This window comes from Exserohilum turcica (genome assembly GCF_000359705.1).
Source record: "Exserohilum turcica Et28A unplaced genomic scaffold SETTUscaffold_26, whole genome shotgun sequence".
In the NCBI taxonomy this organism is placed as follows: Eukaryota; Fungi; Ascomycota; class Dothideomycetes; order Pleosporales; family Pleosporaceae; genus Exserohilum; species Exserohilum turcicum.
Window position 1 is genome coordinate 160,847 of NW_007360092.1, and position 20,277 is coordinate 181,123.

The 20,277-nt window shown below is 53.6% G+C and overlaps 6 protein-coding genes across 6 annotated transcripts; 3 read left to right on the forward strand and 3 right to left on the reverse strand.

Annotated features, from left to right (window-relative positions):
- Positions 1-778: 778 nt before the first annotated feature.
- SETTUDRAFT_177747 (uncharacterized protein) lies at positions 779-2,586 on the forward strand (the record flags this gene model as incomplete). The annotated part of the gene is made up of 5 exons (XM_008028562.1): positions 779-1,225; positions 1,314-1,630; positions 1,695-2,054; positions 2,111-2,169; positions 2,250-2,586. The coding sequence occupies exons 1-5, from the start codon at positions 826-828 to the stop codon at positions 2,584-2,586; spliced, it is 1,473 nt and encodes a 490-aa protein (XP_008026753.1). The 5' UTR covers positions 779-825.
- A 307-nt stretch (positions 2,587-2,893) lies between these two features.
- SETTUDRAFT_152153 (uncharacterized protein) lies at positions 2,894-5,854 on the reverse strand (the record flags this gene model as incomplete). Its single annotated transcript, XM_008028563.1, has 2 exons — positions 2,894-4,468; positions 4,523-5,854. 2 exons carry the CDS (start codon positions 5,852-5,854, stop codon positions 3,140-3,142), a joined length of 2,661 nt encoding a protein of 886 aa, XP_008026754.1. The 3' UTR covers positions 2,894-3,139.
- An 861-nt stretch (positions 5,855-6,715) lies between these two features.
- SETTUDRAFT_177749 (uncharacterized protein) lies at positions 6,716-9,218 on the forward strand. The gene is made up of 2 exons (XM_008028564.1): positions 6,716-7,286; positions 7,342-9,218. The coding sequence occupies exons 1-2, from the start codon at positions 6,871-6,873 to the stop codon at positions 9,104-9,106; spliced, it is 2,181 nt and encodes a 726-aa protein (XP_008026755.1). The 5' UTR covers positions 6,716-6,870; the 3' UTR covers positions 9,107-9,218.
- Positions 9,219-9,875: 657 nt separating this feature from the next.
- On the reverse strand, positions 9,876-10,277 carry SETTUDRAFT_29142 (uncharacterized protein; the record flags this gene model as incomplete). Its single annotated transcript, XM_008028498.1, has 2 exons — positions 9,876-10,197; positions 10,264-10,277. 2 exons carry the CDS (start codon positions 10,275-10,277, stop codon positions 9,876-9,878), a joined length of 336 nt encoding a protein of 111 aa, XP_008026689.1.
- Positions 10,278-10,549: 272 nt separating this feature from the next.
- On the forward strand, positions 10,550-12,321 carry SETTUDRAFT_152157 (uncharacterized protein). The gene is made up of 2 exons (XM_008028565.1): positions 10,550-10,645; positions 10,704-12,321. The coding sequence occupies exons 1-2, from the start codon at positions 10,559-10,561 to the stop codon at positions 11,982-11,984; spliced, it is 1,368 nt and encodes a 455-aa protein (XP_008026756.1). The 5' UTR covers positions 10,550-10,558; the 3' UTR covers positions 11,985-12,321.
- A 2,113-nt stretch (positions 12,322-14,434) lies between these two features.
- On the reverse strand, positions 14,435-15,193 carry SETTUDRAFT_29144 (uncharacterized protein; the record flags this gene model as incomplete). The annotated part of the gene is made up of 1 exon (XM_008028499.1): positions 14,435-15,193. The coding sequence occupies one exon, from the start codon at positions 15,191-15,193 to the stop codon at positions 14,435-14,437; it is 759 nt and encodes a 252-aa protein (XP_008026690.1).
- Positions 15,194-20,277: the final 5,084 nt, after the last annotated feature.

Here is a 20,277-nt window from a genome sequence, read left to right on the forward strand (position 1 = left end):
GCTTCTCTTATACTCTCCAGACTGTAGTGCGTGATATATTGACTCCTTGAAGACTGAGAGCACCAGCAACGTCAGCGCAGCTCTTCTCTCGTCCGTATCTATCACGTCGTACTTGTTGGATTATCTGCTCCTTTACCTTATCCGTCTGCTTTGAAGGTCGGCCAGAGCGAGGGGCGTCTTGTACGTGCTCTGGGAGGATCTTAAGAGGGAGAACGTTTGGCTCGAAACCAGCCTCAATAGCTCTACTATAGATACGATTGACCGTACGAGGATGAACACCAGTAAGTTCAGAGATCTGTGATGTAGACTTGCCAACAGAAGGTGACTTTAACGCCACAATTAAGGTGCGGGTGTAAGGATCAGTATTAGGAGACATTGTAACGATAGATACAGACAAATCGTACAGCTACTCAGCTCAAAGGTGGGAGTTGCGCCAAGAAGAGTTATGCCGAAGCGCCGAGATTAGCGTGGGACAAAACTTTTGTGAGGCACCTCCGTACTGCATGGTTCGATTCCGGCGCCCGGCCGACGGATCCCAAGGCCGCTGACGAGAAAAGCACAGGGGGTTTCTTTATCGCCGACCGTGCCATGCCCCATGCGGCTAGCGTGGCCCCTGCAGCCCTGGCCCTCTCCACCGCCCCCGCATCTGACGAGACCAAGACAGCACGGCGCGGATCAAGCACCGGAGCTCCGGACTTGAATCCCCATGGCTCCCCATGCCGTGACCCTTGAAGCAGCCCGAGCCGGCCTCGTCGACATCGCCCCTACAGCACACGTTTGTCAACCCGCTGACTATCGTTGTGCGACTCAACCATCTCCATCACCATGGTCAGCCACCGACCGGCTGACAGCGCCACGCCCCAGCCACCCATCGCCCCCGTCGTCAAGCGGAAGCGCCGCACCTCGTGCCTGGGCGAAGAAGAGCGCCGCGAGCGAAAGCGCGCCATTGACCGTGAGGCCCAGCGCTCGCTGCGCGAAAAGACCAGGACACACATTGCCGAGCTCGAGCGCACCATAGAAATCCTTCGAAACCAGGACCGCAACGGCGCCACTGCCAATCTGCTCGCCGAGATCGACGTCTTGCGCGCAGAGAACGAGCGCCTGAGAAATGTCGTCGAGAGCGTCAAAGCCATCGTCGGCTTCGACATGGCCCTGCGAAACACGGCCCCAGCAAACGCAGCCAATGCTGACGGCCAACATGATTCGCCACCAGCCACAAGCGCCGGTACGCACACTCCCCATTGTACTAACCCTTCGCCAACCCGACGAGCAAACGCGAGAGAGACAGAAACAGGGCTCATTCGACACGACAGGTCGCCCATCGTCTAAGCTGCCCACACCCTCGTCTATCGCTGACGAGACGCCATGCACATGCACATCCCTCAACGCCAACGCCAACGTCAACCCACCCACTTGTCTAGACCACCACCAAGTACTAATGCCAGATCACCTCGATCTCGACGGCATGAACATGATGATAGACGTGGGCACACTAATTGCCGCAGGCCCAAACGTGCAGCAGAGCCTGCCTTTTCAACCTCTTTTACACACTTCGGAAGAGGACCAAATTGAAGAGGTGCAGTGGAGCGCTTCATCACAAACCCCGTCGTGGATAACACGTATGGAAGAGGTACTTTTTTTCTTTGCTCGGTACACACCCATCTTGTGCCACACACTCACTAATCCAAACTCAGGCCTATGGCTTAAATTTGTCCTGTCCTTCTCCCACCACCCTCCATGTTGGCGTTCCCAACAACGTCATCATACCCACTTCGGGCGACGGCTGTCATTTATGGCTAAGACTCAATGAGCTCTTTAGCAAAGTCTTCAGTCACTGCCCACAGAGAAACACCTCATCGACCCTCGCAAGAATAGACCAGTTTGAAGTGGGCTTGTTATATATGGGCATCAAGAATGGCTGGGACAGCCTTTCACTCTCATTGTCGCAGAGTCCTGCACTCACCATCATCAAGGAAGTCGACCAGGCAGCTTTTAGCCATTTACCAAAAACCTGCAGATTAGCTACCTTATACAAGAGTTTTAAGCTGCTAAAGGTAGGCCGTTTTGCTCGTGCCTTCTCAATGTGCAATCATGCTAATATCTGTTTTAGTATTATCTCAATGCAACAAAGGAACAACTTGGCAAAGTGCCCGCTTGGCTACGTCCCAGGTAAGTGTTTCCTTGATCCCCTTGCCTCTTCCCTTTCTATGTGCTCTATAATGTTCACCAACCCAACACGGACCCCTCAGCATGTCCCAAGCCTCGACACAACACCCCATCATAGTCGACTTCTTCGCCTGGCCCACATTGCGCTCGCGCTTCCTCGCCGAGCACGCCACCCTCGGCAAAAACTCCGAACTTGGACGCGCATACACTCGCTACCTCCGCTTCGAGTGGCCCTTTGCCTTTGAAGATGCCTTTTTCCTCGATAATGTCAGCGGCACCTATCGTCCCAGTCCGCTGTTTGAGCGCTATCATCGGGACCTGAAGTATTGGAAAATGGACGAGGCTTTTTATCACCTCTTTCCCCAAATGAGGGCCGATATTGAGGGTGATAGGAATAACTATGGCGATGTGAACGGGTAAGAGAGAGAAATTTTTGGTGGCGACTATCATGTATCTAACCAAGTTGAGCCAAATATAGTAGCTAGGTTTTATTAGTAGCAAGACACAAACAAGAAGAAGAATAAGAAAGACTACCTGTGCTAACTTGGAGGATCAACTTGGTCCAACAAACAATTAGACTGTCTCTCTCTTTGTCTCTCTCTCTCTCTCTCTCTCTCTCTCTCACACACACACACACACACACACAAACATCACGTCAACAACCAACAAAAAAACCAACGTTGAAATTTTATCATCATCATTCGTGCTATCCCAACACCCACAGGGGTATCAACCGACACGAAATACTTTTTTTTCCCCTCCACCCACTCTTTTGTGCACCGTGCCAAAGCGATGCTGCTGCTGCTGCTACTACTGCTGCTAATTGCGACTTTTCATGACTCGGCCCTGGTCATCCCCACGCCTCCGCGCACCTCCCATCTTCTATTACTTTTTGTCCAAGTCATAACAAGATGGCTCTTCATGTCATATTCGTGTTGAATCTTTCCCCACCACATTTCACCCTGGTCCGTGTTCAGGCTTCAATGCGCTGGTAGAACAAGATATACGCCACCTTGTTGTCCCGCACGTTTTCCTTGGGGAGCGGCGTCCTCTTGCCTGTTGACGTCGGCGTGGCTGCGCCGTTGACCACACCACTCCACTTCTTGGTGCCATCCTTCTGTTTCTCAGACCCATTGACCTGGTTCCAGCCTCCTTTGTCAGCCTCGTCCTCGTCCATGTCGATCTGGGCAAAGAAGTTCTTGTTCTTCCCAGCATCGCTCTTGTGCTGCTCGAGGGCAGCAGCCAACACCTTGGGATCTTCTTCAGCGCCACCTTCGGCAACTTCTTCGGCGCGGATGCGGCGGATGATGGTGTCGTCCATGCGGATCCACTCCTTTCCTTCCTGTCGTCGTAGATCCACCGTGTAGTGACCGCCACTGGCGTTCTTGCCGTGGTGGTAGACAACACCAGTGAGCCTGTACCGAGGAAATCCGCCTTGGACCTGGTAGCTTCCTCGCTTGTGCAGCGGAAATACCTCCTTGGGAAGCTCCAATTCCAGAGGGTATCCAATCTTCTTCCAAATCTTCTGTGGACCCTTCTCATCGTAGTGGAAACGCTTCAGGTGGAGTATCAACACGGGCGGCAGCGATTCAATGTGCACTTGCTTTGTCGATGCCTTGGCGCCACGAGCGGCGCCATCCAGTGTCTCCAATCGCGTGAGGTTCTTGAGGGCGTCGGTAATGTTATTGGTGTTGGGCTCACCAATGTCGAGTTGAAGTGGTTGGTATGGCTCAAGCGTGACTGAAGCCTTTTCACCGGGCCTCTTGTACTCTGAGCGTAGCTTGCCACCAAATATTTTGGTAATGGGGCTTTCAATGTCAATTGCTCCAGAGTTTTGGGTGACGGCCGTCTTCTGCTTGGGACCGACTTCTTCCCAGCCCCCGTCAATGGAACCTGATCGCTCGCTCTTGTCAGATGTAGCAGTGCCTCCAGGCTGGCTCTGTTTTCCACTCTTGATTATCTGAACACATTCGTCGTGCAGACCAGCAAGCAAGAAGCCCAGAAATTCTTCAGCGTCTTCCTGCTGACCCCTCTTCATGTTATCGAAGCGAGGCAGGCGCTTGGTGACGTCGTATACGTACTCGGGAGCCAGTGGGTCACCGTATTGCTCTACATCGTTATTCTTCAATCGCAGACGGAGTTGCTCAACAGTAGCGGCGGAATCAATAAGTTTGAAATCGCGCAGGAACATAATCATGGCGTCTATAAGGGGTGTCTCGGACTTGAAACTGTGCACAGCGCGCTTCGCAACCTGGTCAAGGAAATCGTAGAATGGGACGCAGAAAAGAAGCACTTGGAGAATCTAGGGCCCGGTTAGTAACTAGCGCACAAGCACCAAGGGGGTGGCAAAGCTCACCGAATTCATATAACACAAGTTGCCAGAGTTGACAAGACCACGCGGCTCAATAAACGAAACCTTGTTCTCCGAATCGACTGAAAAAGAGGCCAGGACATCGGCAAGGGTATTGCTCTTTTGTACAACAGGTCCATTAGTAGTAGTGGGCACAGAGTTGCTTGGCGGGGCAACTGGCTGGGCTGCTTTGGAGGCGTTCTTTGCCCGCAACAGCTCTGCCCACGACTTGGGCGCGGCTGGCTTGGGCTTTTCTTGGGCATTTGCGCCTGAATCTTGGGGGGCAGCTGCCACGTCGCCCACCTGTGACACGTCTGGTTGAGGTGCGGCGGGTGATTTGACAGACTGCTGCGTGGTGGAAGCTGCACTGGATGCGTTCACAGCCTTGATTGGAACACGGGGCACAGCGGGTATGGTTGGGTTGCGGGCGTGCTTCTTCACAGCATCCACGGGCGGGACAGCTTGTTGTGTGCTCGATGGTGTGGTGGCGGACGGGGCTGTAGACTGGGCCAAATCGACTTCTGAAGGGGGGTGCGAGGTAGAGGGAGTGTCGACTTCGGCGTCAGAGGGCCCCGCAACCGTGGACGCCTGGGACTCCTCGGGTTCTTCAGTCGGGGTTCTGTTGCCCTCTGTGTCTTCGTCGGACTCGTTGGAAGCATCCTGGTCGCCGGCCTGTTCGCGCGAGGGCAGAGCCAGAGACTGCTCCTCGGTCGACACCGGGGCCCTTCGCCGTCTCCTTGGTCGTGAAGCGCGCGCGGGGAAGTCGGACTCGGGCACAGACAGCCAGGGCAGGGGCGGATAGAATGGCTTGAACGTGATGGAGTGCGGGGTGGACGGGGCTGGCGGCGGCGGCTGCTTGGACTCGACAGCAGAGGGCGGGCTGTCGAGGGCGGTCGGCGGCTGGGGAGTCGGCACGGGCACGTGGACGTGCGAGTGGAGCGCAGGCGTCGAGGGCGGCTGCTGAGGGGTCGGCAGGCGAGCGACGGGCGGGGTGCGTGAATGGACAATGGGGGGCGTCTGGCCCATGGCGCGGTTCACGGGCGGCACCATGTGCAGGTGCGACGAGACGACGACGGGCGAGGCATGAGGCTGGGGCTGGAACTGGCGCGGCGGCATGGCATACTGGGGCGGGGGCGGCGGGGGCTGCTGGTACGGATACCACTGCTGCATGGGCTGCATGTGCTGGGGATAGGCGTGGGGAGGGCCATACTGCTGCAGGTGGTGGAAGGGCGCGGCATAGGGGTTGTGGTGGACGGGCGAGTGTGTCTGGGGCGGCATGTGGTGGTGGTAGTACTGCTGCTCGGCCTGCCTGCGACCAGGCATGTAGGGGCCGGGCATCATGGGGGCTGCGAGACGCGGTGTTGCCTCGACAGTCGGCGCCGGGCGGGAACCAAGCAGCCAACTTGCGAGGCAACGCGAGGGAGCTGGCGGCGCGGCGAGGGCGGGCGCAGGCGGGCGATGGGGGCAGAGGGCGCGGCGGGGGCGCGGCCGTGGGCGAGGGCGAGGGCGAGGGCAACTATGCGGATGCGGCACAGGGTCGCGCGACGGCCGTGGGCGAGGGCTGGCGTTGACGTGCGGATGGGCGAGTCGACGATCGCGGGGTCATCGTATCACGACGACATGAGCGCAGCAGAGGCTGCCCGCAACAAGACGAGACGGGGGCGGGGGGCGGGGGCTGGGGTGATGGCGGCGGTGGTGGCAGTGGTGGTGGTGGTGGTGGGATGGGGGATGGTTCCTTTGGCGGGCAGGGCCGTGGAAGAAGGTCGAAAGGCCGTCTGCCCCCCAAGGCCAATCGTCGGCGTCTGTGCGGAGGCCCTGTCGTCAGAGAGCCATCGTCAGACGAGCTGCGAGCACCAAGACAGCGCGCGCGCGCACAATGGCCATGCAGCAGCAGCTTCTGCGCTGCCGGCCGCGCGATTCGATGCCGCCGCCGTGCCTGGTCTTCTCGTCGCGCGCGCGCAGCACCAGAGCACGGCCAGCGCGCACAATTGCCTGCCTGCCTGCCGCCGCCTCGCCATCGTGGGCGGCGGCGGCGGGCGTCTGGCCGGCTACCGGGCCTGGTCACGTGACCGTCCCCCCCCAGTCGTCATCAAGGCACTCGTCCCCAACCGCCACTCCCTCGTCCTCCTGCCTCTTGTCCCCGACAAGCACCCGCTTGGGGACCCCCAACTGTCTGCAACCCATCCATCCCCAACCCCGCCAGCTGCCTCTTCACCCCCACCCCCCCCCTCGTTTCGTGTGTTTTCCGCCGCCGTCCGACCATCGTGCCCTGCTCGCCGCCGTCGTCATCGTCACCGCCGCCGTCGTCATCGTCACCGTCGCCGCGCGCTATCGTGAGCCCTTAGCTGGGAGTCATGTCTAGCAACCCCCCTGCCGCATCCTCGTCCAAGGCCTCTGCACTCTCTGGCCCTCTTTCGCCCGCCCAGAGCCAGACACCATCCATCAGCACCGCCAGCTTCTTTGCCCAGTCGCGGGGCAGCGGAGCTTCGGCGCGCTCGTCTCCTACGCCTCGCAACAGCCAGCAGCAAAAGAAGCAGCACAAGGGCTCCAAGCGCTTCCGCCAGACCGACGAGGATGCAATTGCCGAGTCGCTCGCCATGCGCTCCTTCAACAACCGCAAGGGACAGACGTCCATCACCCACTTGATGAACTTTAGCCTTCCGCCACGCCCAACCAACCACGCCCACCACTCGCACGGCCATGGAAGAAACTACCGCCGTAATCCAACATGGGGTCTTGGATCCGGCTACCACGCCGTCGACAAAGCCAGGCAAGTAGCCCGTCCCCTCTCCCACCCGGCCTGCCTTGGCTGACGTCGCCCAAAGATACGTGCACGCCAACTACCGCTTTATTGTCGACCCTCGCGGCGACTATCGCGCTCAGAGCGTCGATGCTGATGTCCATTTGGACTGGAATAATGTCATGCAGATATTGGCATCGGAACTCTCCCAGGAAGCATCCTGCCCCATCTGCCTCGATACTCCGGTAGCCCCGCGGATGGCCAGGTGTGGCCACATCTTCTGCCTTCCTTGTCTGATTCGATACATGCACTCGGAAGATGAAGGAAAAGCCCCCGAGAAGAGGGCGCGATCCAAAAAGTGCCCGCTGTGCTTCGACACCATCTACGCTTCCGAGACCAGGCCTGTCCGCTGGTACACCGGCCAGGAGGGTGAGCCCCCGCGCGAGGGAGGCGACGTTGTTTTGCGCTTGGTAGTTCGGTCAGCGGGAAGTACTCTGGCCATGCCGCGCGACGGTGCCGATGCTCTGGGCAAGGACGAAGACATACCTTGGTACCATGCCGCCGAGGTAACCGACTATGCTCGTGTCATGCGAGGCGGGGAGGACTACATGCTCGAACAACTCGACCAGGAGATTGTCAAACTGGAGCAGCAGGGCAAGGAGGACGAGGTCATGTTTGCCGAAGACAGCATGGAGTGGACAAGGAGGGCAATACGAAGCATCCAAGAGACCAAGGAGAAATTCAAAGGCATAGGGAACCCTCCCCAAGAACCTGCCAAACCTGCCGAGCCCAAGATGAAGAGAGTCCCCGTTGTGTTTGATGATGAAGGAGCTGCGCCAGACATGTATCGTTTTCAGAACGCCTCCAAGTCAGGCCACGACTTTACTCCAGTACAAGCCGCAGCAGAGTCGTCCGCTACTTCAGTACCGAAAGATCGAACCATGTCCGTGTCGTCGCATTCATCTGCCACGAGTCATGGCATGTCTTTGACGCTCGCCGAGCTACGCAATCGACAACAACACGAACACCATAAGACGCCGTCTGAGTATTTCTTCTACCAGGCTTTGCTGCATTATTATCTATCACCGCTGGATATTCGTATTTTAAAAGCCGCCTTTGGTAGTTTTGCTTCTTTCCCGTCGACCATCCTGCCTCGAGTAGAGCACGTCTCTACAGGCCATGTTGTAGATGATGAACTGCGAAAGCGCACAAAATACCTGGCTCACCTGCCATATGGCTGCGAGGTGGGGTTCCTCGAGTGTGATTGGACAGATACAGTTGCCCCGGAGATTTTGGAGCGATTCAAGCCGGAAATCGAGCGGCGACGCAAGAAGCATACAGAAAAGGAGACCAAGGAAGAGAAGGCAAGGCAACGCGCGGAAAAGGCCGAGTATGCCGAGTTTGCATCGGCACGCAGGAGACGGCCAAGCATCCCAGACAGATTCTCTGTTGATGACTTTCAGCCGCTGGCATCTGCAAGCGGAACCGAGGCCCAGCCAACCGCAGACGCTGACAATACTTCAACATCGCCGCCCTGGCCTCCGCGTCGTGGCGATGGCTTCGCTTCCTTGGCATCCCCTTCTACAAGTCCATCAGCGCCCCGAACTGTGTGGGGCACTGCTGCTGTTGCAGGGACATCTCCAGTCATGGCGCCACATGACCATCATGATGGCGACGACGGTTGGCTGCAAGGCTGGGAAAAGGATCTGCTTGGAGAGGAGGACATGATTGCCCAGGCACAGGCCATGTCACTAGCCGAAGGTGAGGAAGTGCCCAAGAAGGCGGGTGGCAAGAAGAAGAAGGGCAAGAAGATTACGCTTATGAGCACAAATGTACGGAGAGGGGCATGAGGAGAACAGGTAGACAGAGGGTCAAGTGCTTGGGCATCACTGAGTAGCATGGCGCGAAAGGGAGCAATCAAAGCATTGTAGTCAATCCCATACAAGTCGAGTCACGCGGCAAAGTGACAGGAAAAACTCGTACGAGCTTATTGCAATGCTTCTGTTGGTGATGGTGTGTCTTGAATCGGCATGTCTAGTGTGCGTAGTGTACCCAACGGGTGCGACTCTAGCTCTTGTGACTTGATTTGATCTGACTGCACTGTTCAGTAACTATGCAAGCATTGGAGCAGCCACCTCTGTCTCATGTAGAAAAAAAAACAGGGATTTTGCTGTCCAGAGAAGGGTGTTCTTTCAGATATAGGATTGGAGGTCGAAGCGTGCTCCCAATCTTTTTTTCCCATGCGCTGCATCATCCTCTCGTTGCCATTACATGTAGAACTTTGCTCTTGAATGCAGGCCTGTGCTTAGTAGAGGCTCCTGTCCTTGACAAATCATCGTGTTTTCATAGCGTGTTCTACTACTTCCTGCAGTCCATTGACTAGGCGTCAAGCTCACTAATAGAGCTCAAGTCTGGAGGGCATTGTGATATCTTATTCAGCGCTCTGTGGTGTAAATAGTCAATCATAATCTGTCATCCGAGAAGAGGGGTATATAGGCCATGATGATACGATAATATCGAGCGACGATACACCTAGATGCCACAGCCTATCCAAAAAAGAAGATGCTGCGTCTGTGTCATGGCTTTGCTCATCATGATGGAACTGCAAAACAGCCTCCCCTAGATTACACAAGCCCCACAGCCGGCTGTACCTCCCATCTTGATCGGTGGTCTTGAGTCTCTCGCCTGGGCCACCCTCCCAAGATTCCTGTTCCTACCGCTGCCATCGCCATTAGCCGGGCCCGCATTTCCACGACCATGCATGTCGGCCTGGTAACTCTCTGGCGCCGGAGGTGTGGACGCAGGGCGATTGAACGAGTCACTGCCGGGTGCGCGGTACGGCGATCCACGCGCAGCAGCCCAGGCATCAAGAGAGAAGAGAGTAGTGAAATAAAGGGCTAAGAAGGCAAAGATGGTGTCGCCTGTACGAAGGATAATGGACCTAGACGCGTGTTAATCGATGAGGGGGTCTGATGACGCAAGGGGTATCATCAATGCTGTGACATACCTGCTGCCTTCCATGATGGCTTACCAAAGCCGAAGACTCTCAGTACCAGGAGACTGCGCATGCACAGCTGTTGAGGAGAGAGAGAGAGAGAGAAAGAGGTGAAGTTGGGCTGCTGTTGACGTTGGATGTGGTTGCCTGGAAGCGGCAAGGCAGGGTGGCAGGGATATGCGCGTGGACCCGGCGGATGGCGCTAATGCAGGACAAAACGTAGCATTTTCACCTCGACTTCAAAGCTCCATCCATCTTCTCAAGCAACTAGCGCCCAAGCAACCAGTGCTAATCAAACACCTTTGCCATGGGTAACAAAGACAACGATGCCGTCGTCAGCATCAAGCAGCGCCCGAAAAAACCGTGGTCGGACAACACACCTGAGAACGCCAAGGTACAATGGCAAAGTGGCTATAGCTATAGACTATGCCTTGAAGCTAATGCGGCTGCAGAAACGAAAGGCGTCTGCGTCTGTTGTCATGCACCAAACAAAAAGTAACAATAAAAAGAGAAAGGGTGAGGGCCAAAGTGATTCCGTCGACGACATTGACACGTCGAGGCCTACTGCCATTTTCAACCCTACCAAAGGCCGTGATTGGACCGTCACCATTGCTCTGCCAGGCAGCTGGACTCTCAACGCCAAAAAGCCAGACCACAAGACGATGCAGGTGGGGCGCATTGCTCGGGCAGCCGCCATATACTGCGTTGATGAAATCGTAGTCTACGATGACGACCCGAGTAACATTGACCCCAAGGTGGTCAACCCAAAGTATATCCGCGGGCGCACAAAGCAGCAAGTGCTAGAAATGATACCCGAACAAGATGAAGCATGGCAGAACCCCGACCAGTTCCTGTATCATTTGCTATCTTTTGCAGAATGCCCTCCACATCTAAGATACGACCGCGACGATCCGCATTTGAGTCTTTTCAAAGAGCACCAAAATCTTGGCTGGGTGGGTAATCTTCCCAGCATGGACATGCCACATCACTTGAGAAGCCACGAGTGGTGCCAGTACCGTGAGGGCGTTTTTGTCGGGGTTGCGCCAGCACGCAGGGCAGCCACGTGCAAGAGCAACAAGTCGAAAACCACAGATGGAGACAAAGAGGCCTACGTCAAATGCGGCCTTGCGTACCCTGTACGTGTTGGCGTTCCCGAAGACGCGCCGATTGAGCAAGGCATGCGTACCACGATCAGGTTCGCTAGTGCAGATGCACCCGTCAACTGGCCAAACCTTTCACAGGAAGACTGCGATGGTTTAGATGCAAAGGCGTGCGCAGCTAGTGTGCCACGTGAGGAAGGAGGGTACTATTGGGGTTATCATGTACGCCGGGCTGCGTCGCTCGGCGCTGTCTTCTCCGAGTGCGAATACCCCGGCGGTTACGACATTTCCATCGGCACGTCTGAGCGCGGACAAAGCGTGTATTCCTATCTTTCAGGTTCCGGGAAACCTTCCGCGGGACAGTCAGTTGACCCCACCGGCTCGAGTGCACCAGACTCGTTCAAGCACCTACTCATCGTATTCGGCGGACAAGCGGGCATCGAGCTAGCTGTTGCGAACGATGCAGAGCTCGCAAGCAAAGGACTGGACAAAGGCAGCGCGCACCAGCTGTTTGATGCGTGGGTGAATCTGGTTCCTCGACAGGGCAGCAGGACGATTCGGACAGAGGAGGCTGTTATTATTGGGCTGGGTGCGCTCAAGCCATGGATCGACAGTATGTACCAGCAACAGTGACGGTGAGGGTTTTGGCGGAAGACCGCACGGACGGTACGTGCGTTTGTACTGTGACAGGGCTACGACTTGGTAAATAGCATTGTGTGTGCAATGCCCTAGAGGAGCAAAAAAGAAACGAGAAGGAAGAAAAGGACCAAGCAAGAAATGCCAAGGCGTGCGACTAGTTGTTGTTGTATGTCTACGTACTAGTAACTGAGTATGCATGGGCCGAAGCCCGCTCGAAGGCGTGTCGCTGTCGGACCTAGGGCACTTGAAGGAGACTAGGGCTCGGGTACTTTGCTACACATGGGCACGCACCGTGGGGTAGTTGACTATGGGTACATGTATAGATGGTTTTACGACATAGCGGAGAGGAGAAAGGACCGAAGCTGCTGCGCTGTGCAGCATACTTGAACGTTAGCAGGAGTCGGTCGGTACGTAGTAGTAGTAGCAGCAGTAGTAGTAGCAGCAGTAGCAGCAGCAGTAGTAGTAGTAGTAGTAGTAGTAGTAGCAGCAGTAGTACTCGGCATCATGCAGTTGGAAACAGCCGCCCCCAAGTCAGCACAGACGGCGGATGGCGTCAAGTGCCAAGGACGCAAGTAGGCTGAGCTGGCTGACGAGACACGTGACATTGCCAGCCCAAGTGCCCATGTTGCGCAATGCATTTGTATGGCGAACTAGCACTAGCAGGGTGCGATGCGAGCAGCGAGTGCGAGAGCGAGTACAAGTACTTGGCATGGTGGCGAATCTGTCTTTGCGGAGCCTCAAGGAGACAAGCACAAGCACAAGCGCATGCCGGGGCCATGGGGGCTGGCAATTAGCCGTCTTGGTGGATACTGTGAAGCGGTGGGCGTCGTCTGCGACATCAGCCTAAGTCTAAGTACAGTACTTAGTGATAGGTTCAAGTCTCAATCCACCACGTGAGCGGCGGGGCGGCGACGGACACCATGTTTGCATGGGGAGATAAGTAGTCTAACAAGTACTTGGCACTACGCATGTACATGTACATTACATGTACGCGATACGCGTATAGTATAGAACAGAGGGCACAGGGCAGCGGCCACGCCTACCATGTATGTATGTCAACGTCCGGCTTACTCAATCCGGGCTCCTGGAATAGACCAAGTAGATGCAGCCAGGGTATATCTGCCCGGCCTTGCTGCATCGGCCCGGCTCAGGCTTTCCAGCCGCTCGGGGTCGCTACCAGACTTGCTGTCTGCGCCATCCGACGGCCATCCGTTTCCTTATCGTCTGAGGCACTTTACGTACCGTCCTATGCTACGCGATTGAGCCCCTCATGCGCTGTCAGCCCTGCCACTGGGCTGGCCCCATGCATCATGTATCCAAGTAGTACGTACGTAGCATGTATCCATCGTGCTTCTCCACACCAATAGGCCCGTTTCCCTGGCCATTCTCCTCCCTTCTCTCTCTCCCCCTCTCTCTCCCTCTCTCACCCTCCCCCCCTCTCCCTCGATGCACGCGGGGCACTCTAGCTCCGCCTCTCGTTGGGAACACCAAGAAAACGAGGGTATATACGAGCTGATCTCAACCGTGATCGTCAGATCTGATGCCGGCTCTTACGCAGAGACACTTGGATGTTGGGGTAATACGTTCCCCGGATGACGCAAAACCCATGCCGCACACATCGTCGTCATCATCATCATCATCATCATCATCATCATCTTGCACTAGTAACTCAGGCGACGATAGCAATCTTACTAAGATACTTACTAGCCTGGCACCAAGCACAGACGGTGCCGAGTCCTAAAAAAAGCATTCGACTCTCTCGCCGGGCATGAGTAACGGATACATGTACGTACTTCACCCTGTACGCCACCCATGCGGTAGTATAGTGTCTGTCGGCAATATACAAAAGAGGGGTCCTTTTGGGGTCTCAGAACCCATGCCAAGTCCAAGCTATGCGCTGCGCACGACCCAAGCATTACGTACTTACTTGGAGTAAAGATCGACAAATGCGTACTTACTTACCATCCCTACCCATGCTACTGACCATGTACTAATCGTCTTCCACCCACACGTTTGTGCGTGAACGTGCCCAACTGCCACTACCATGTCTATCTATGTACGTAACGGATCGCTCACTCCCCAACATTCACGGACCAGACTTCTCCGAGTCCTACTCAATCCGCGTTTCCGAAAAAAAAAGTCCCTCGTGGGTCTTGCCTTTGGCGCCTATCACGTCAGCCCTTGCTATGAGCACCGTGCAAGGACAACCACCTGATGTACTACAGCATGGAGAAACCAAGTACTGTAAACGACATGCACGTCAACGACTGCCATGCGGGTCCTTGGCTTCGCATGTACTACGGCTGTACCAGAATCTTCTTGGCGCCGCAAACAATGGACGGCTGCGGGGCAACGTGGTGGATGGAGAGGCATAACATGGCAGTGTCGTTATATTATTGGATATCGTGAGTACTATTTGCTATATACATTCGTGGCGGTAAAAATCATAGGAAACCGGTCCCAAGGCATCTTGGAAGGGGCGACTGGTCGCCGATACACAGCTGAAGAAGACCATCGACCCAGGCCAGGTTTTCATACTGCCTTGAAGTAAACTTGTTGACATAGACTTCTTGTAGCGAGCCGGGGCTTCCAATCTGGCCTTTCCAGATGTTGAGGTAGGTGCGCGTGTTTAACGGGTTGCTGACCCAGCAGCCGAACTTGCCTGGCGGCACATCGGCGAACAACGACTGTGATTGCGTGCTTGTAGTCTCCCAAGTCATGGTCAAGTCCACGCTCGCTGAAAAAAAGTCTTCGACAAAATTAAACTCTGCGCCGCCATTGATACTAAGGCTGTTGGTGATTGAGTAGCCAGAGGCTATGGTAATCCTGGTACCAGTGCCTGCGATGCCCTTGACAATCTGGCTCATTTGGACGTCATAGTCGAGGAACTTGTCCGTTCTTCCAGGAATGAGGATGACCCGGTCGTCGCGCTTCGTTTTAGCATTGCGTTTCAATTCGTTCAATTGCGCCTCAGTGTGTTCGACCTTGTTGGCATCGTGGCGCGTTTGGTTTGCCAGAATAGCGTGGTAGTCGCCAAAAAGCCCCTTGAACTCTGAGCGCTTCATGACCTGGATGCGGCCATTTCCGTGAAGGACGACATCGTCTGCCGTGATTACAATGTCACCGGAACCCGCAGCAGGGGCCGGCGCCGCCGTAACCACAGTCGCGCTGGCTACAAAGGCGAGCCATTGAGTCAAAAGCATGGCAGCGATTGGGACAAGAATAGAGTAAGATAGAATCCGCCCCCCCGGAAAATGCGTGCAACCGGCAGAGAGACAAGGAAGGGGAGGAGCGATGTGGATGGTCGGGGGGGTATACTTCTCCCAGGTGTTGTTGAAGCTGGGCCGGGTGGTCTAAAACTTTATAGTATTGTTGCGCGCTTGTGGGTCGTCTTGTCCCCAAGGGCTTGATATGGATGGCGACGGTGAATTAGCCCAACTGCAGTGAGCAGCGATTTGCGCCGAGTCACGACATGGGCACCTTGATAGCAAGAGATTGCCGTGCCTGGAGCCGCCATCTCATGAGTGACTTGGCGTTGTGGGGTTGTCGTGCGACTCAAGGACCAGGCCACTATGGCTGGCTCCCTCGTACTGAGCATCCTCGGTCAATTAGTGTTTCGTCTTTGCAGGCGTCCGAGTAGTAGGTACAGTAGGCTGTTCAGGCACGCAATTCGCCCGAAGTTGCCCGATTGGATAGCAGAGCAAACACCCGCTCCATGTTCGGCCCGAAGCGCACAGCACATCAGCGGTGTCTTGACCTGTCGGCGTCGCTTTGCACCCAAGTGGTACTAACGGCCAAAGGTTTCCACCCACCAGAGTGCCTTTCTAGGGAAGTGGTTCGGAAAACCTTCGTTCCATTCGAGAACCATGCTTGTCTTCCTTGGAAGCATCCTGGAGGCATCACCGCTGTCGCCCCTCACGGCCACTTCCAGGGTTGCAGTTCTTGGCCACAATCACACCGACGCAACCAACGGGTCGCCTAGCCTCCTAAACCGCGTGTATACTACGATAACAGTGGGGAGGCAGAATCGGTAAGCGTCGTCTTCTCTATTTATTATACCTTCGCACTTCATCGACAACCATCATCAGCATTCACCCCGTCGCCTCCCCCCTCTCACACCAACGGACACCATTCAGAAACATTGCGACCATGCATCGCTCCCTCCTTGTATCCGTTTTCTTCTTGGCTTTCTTCAATATCTTCGCCTCAGCGGCTCTTCACAGCGCGGCTCTTTGTGTCAACTACATGAATTCCGCTGTCGTTATTAATGCTGCAGCCACGGAAAAGGCTTGTGGATTCTACTCGGTACGAAACAAAGGTCCCGAACAGTGGAATACATGCTCAGAGTGCAAGACGGCAAGTGAAGAGAGAAGCAATGATGCATTTGCATAGCTGATGCGTGATACAGAAAATGATTAACAAATTGCTTACCTGCCTTTCGCCTAATTGGCACATTGGAGGTGATGAAATGGAATACTATTGCAAGCTGTCTGGCGCCCAAGGAGCCCTTGCCAACTAAGGACCCCCAGACCGTTGATTAACGATGAATCTTACGGTCCTCATGTCACACCCTACGCACACGAATCCTTGATGACTCCAACACGGTTACTACCACTACTACTACTACCACCACTACTTGAATGTATATACTACACTTGAAAGCACCCTTCAAAGCAATTGTAAACGAATAATATAAAGCTCAGTCCTGAAAACTCATGCACTAGGCCCGTGACTAAGGTGATTGTATCCGATTGTGGCATTTGCAACACCAGACCATGTTACATATCAATCATCGCCTGAGTCCCCACCGAGCCCTGCTGTCAGTGCCATGGACACTAGCTGAGCACGGGCCAATACTCCAACACCACTTGCACATGGCGCGAACGCTTACTTGGCGCATCAAAAATCGCGCTTTGCTAGCGGCGAAAGCCGCAGGGCCCAAGCTTACGGCACATGGCACATGGCACATGGCACATGGTGCGTGCCCATGTTTCTAGAAACCCATCACCTTCTCTTGTTATCGCAGAAATCGTGATTCTTCTCAACTACCTTGCCTCTCGATGAGTTGGGCCAACCAGAGCACCTAAGCACTTCCAATCCAAATCTAAAAGTCTACCGGTAAAGATTCCCATTCTTCAACATGGCTTTCTGCTGAGTTCATCTTGTTCAAAGAGCTCGGAACTTGCAGTAGGGTGTACCCAGATGTAAGCAAATGACAGGAAGCGCGCAAGAATGCGACCATCTAAGCGTGCTGTTGAGAAAACTATCCTTTAATGGTAGGAATGCAGGGGACTCACATATTTTATATTGAAAAAGAACTTCAGCAAAGTAAATTGAGAGCGAGTATCAATTGCATTCATAGGGAAATCCTCCCTAGAAATTTACACAAACTAGCTATGGACATTTGCACAAAGCTCTAACTTCCCACTAGATCCCTTATCTAGGTAGTAGCTTCTTGCGATTAATCTAGGTGGTTCCTTTGCATAGTTTTTGTAACTTATAGCTAGTGTTGTTCTCACAAGAAACCTGGCTGCAGTGGCTACTCTGTCCGTTCTGCCTGCTGCTACGCTGCTTTGGCTGTTCTAACCTTTCTAGAGTTCGTTCAATAATGAGCCTTGGCGTAATGAACTGACGATAGATATTCCTAGTGTCTTTGTAGACTTTCTTACAGCTAATTAGCGTTAATTGTATCAATTCTAATTTGCCATTAAAGCCTGTGTGCAAAACACATAACTAAGCTATGCGTAACAAACCTTAATACGCAGCTGAAGCTGCAACTACAAAAAATAAAGATAATACATCAGATGTAGTAGCGAAGCTTATAGAGTTCCAAATTCGTTGTATGGAAGTGATTTAACTCGGCTCAGCCTAGTTCTCTGCAGCCCTATACAGGAGCTAATAACGCGGGTGCGGAAGCGCAGGGGCTAGTACACAAACTAAGGCACAGCTATAGCGGAAAGCATATATTCTAGGCATCATGGAACCTGGTACGTGCCTTACTATTAATGTACAATACATAATGGTTTAATTTAGACTATAGCCTATATCGATCCATCCTATACAAGTGCTTGTATTTAGTGATAGATATTTAATCCACACGCTAATTTTCTCAATTCAGCCCTATATGCACGTAGTGAAATGTTGCAAGAAACACGGCCTGACAGCAGACAAGATTTTTGAAGTTATCCACTAAATGTATAAATGAAGCTCTAGAGCTACAGATGTATACACGACTATAGCAGTATGAAGAGGTATTGCGTCACATCTTCTAGCAATTAAATAGTTGACAGGCTATATGTTCATGACTAAATCCAACCTCATTTGTACTTGTGGGTAAATCAATATTTAAGCCACTATTTACATACTGCATAGTCAGTCTGCTCTAGACACTTGTACGAGGTATAAACCGCTAACACTCTGCTTAGGAACCACAGGTATCATGCCATCGTGCAACAGAACCACTCATAATGTACACAGGCTAGTGTCGATAAAGAATGAAACTTTTCGGAGCCTGGCGCATTGACCAGATTTGGCAGTTCACCGGTTTTTAATCACGGCTTCAGGGTTCACAGCATCCGGTACGGAGGCGTGTATAGAAGCAAGCGGTGTCATCACCACCCAAATTTACTAGTTGTAATTTTGAATCGTCTCAAATCATACTCAAGTTCAGCAGCGTGGGTTTCTGAACTCCCTCTTCGACCGCTCAGCTGCATGGCTGTTCGGCTATCCACTGGAAAGATGCAGCTGCATCGCCCAGACCAGGAAGATTCCCATTTCCGACAATCAGTCGAATGGACCTCATGAAAACGCTCTACCAACTGGTTCCTCCTGCCGCAGAAAAGCCTTAGGGTACACTCTTAACACAGTGTCCGTATGGCCGTTCGTTTCCAACCTCATTTCAGGCAAGGATCTTTGCTGTGTGGGGTTACAACATATTCTTGGTCAGCTGCCGTCGTAAACTGGGCTCAGGCGGTGAATTCGATGCTTTTTTTTACAGAGATAGAAGACGGGAAAGGCGCGGTGGAATGAATGCAGGAGTGGTATGATACTACTTTCGTGACCATTGACGGGTCTTGTCTCGGCTTGGTTTAGGTGGCATTGCTTTGCGACCCGCCAGAAGACATGGTTGCTGCAGTAGCTACGGTTAGCCCACACTACTTTGCACAGGATACCTGGGGGAACTGGTACCTTGGATATGAACATTGTGAGGTGGGCTGGTAATGTGGTGCACCAGGAAGAGTCCTATTTCCTGTGAAGGAGTTCGAAATCGTGATAGTGATCTAAAACCATAGAGGCTGCTCTTAGGACTGTTCCTATAGCGCAGAATATCGAAGATGACATTGGCAAAGGTGATCCGTGGTTGCGCAAGATAGCCACAACAACCAACATATCTAATCCTCACTACGCACTCATATGTTTGGTGCAAGCAATACGACGTATGAATGTACCAGTGCTCATTGGCATATGATAAAATGGTTTATTTATTGAACAGTCAATCGAGCAATATCTCAAACTAAAAGAAAGAGGATGTGATGTTGCCTTGACTACGGAGCTTTGGATACACCTGACGAGCGGCGTCTCATTGAAGCTAAACCAATGGAGTTTTGAATGGATCGAAGAAATTTCAGGGGAAGTGCTGAGGCGAGGCGTACACATCCAGTCGAGTACTTTGTAACCAGCTCTGAAAAGTGGAAAAGTGCATCTGTATATCCCCCACGACTGAATCTTCCGTTCTATACTTCGAGCCGAGCGATAATCTCACAGAACATCTCATATCAAAATAAAGCGATCATTCGAGCTTTACAACATACCACCAACAGCCTACCCCGACAACGGGAGGCAACGGTCTCCTGGATGCTAGGGTTATTAACGAAAGCGTGCTCGCTACACGAGGTAATGAGTATAGGTTCGAAAAATAACATCTGGAAGCAGACATGGAAATATGCGGCAAGCCTGTTGCCGAGCTGTCCCACTCAACTAGCGCTTCATACGCAGACGTGTTCGTACGCATCTGTGAAGTTGACGGGAGAGGGAACTCCTGAAACATCACAGAGGCTTCCAAGCGCTTAGATGAAAAGCGGGATCCTGCTGTAAACACCACGGTCTTGCTGAGCCCCTGTGCTCACCGGTTTGTCAGAGACAAGAGGATCAGGATCATAGTTGCAAGCGGTAACTCCCGGTAATACGCCATGTAACGGCGCAGGTAAGGCAGGTCGGATCTGTTTCGGTCGTAGGATCACTCAGAGGCATATGGGAGTGCGTGGGATCACAAAGAGCCTAGATTCAA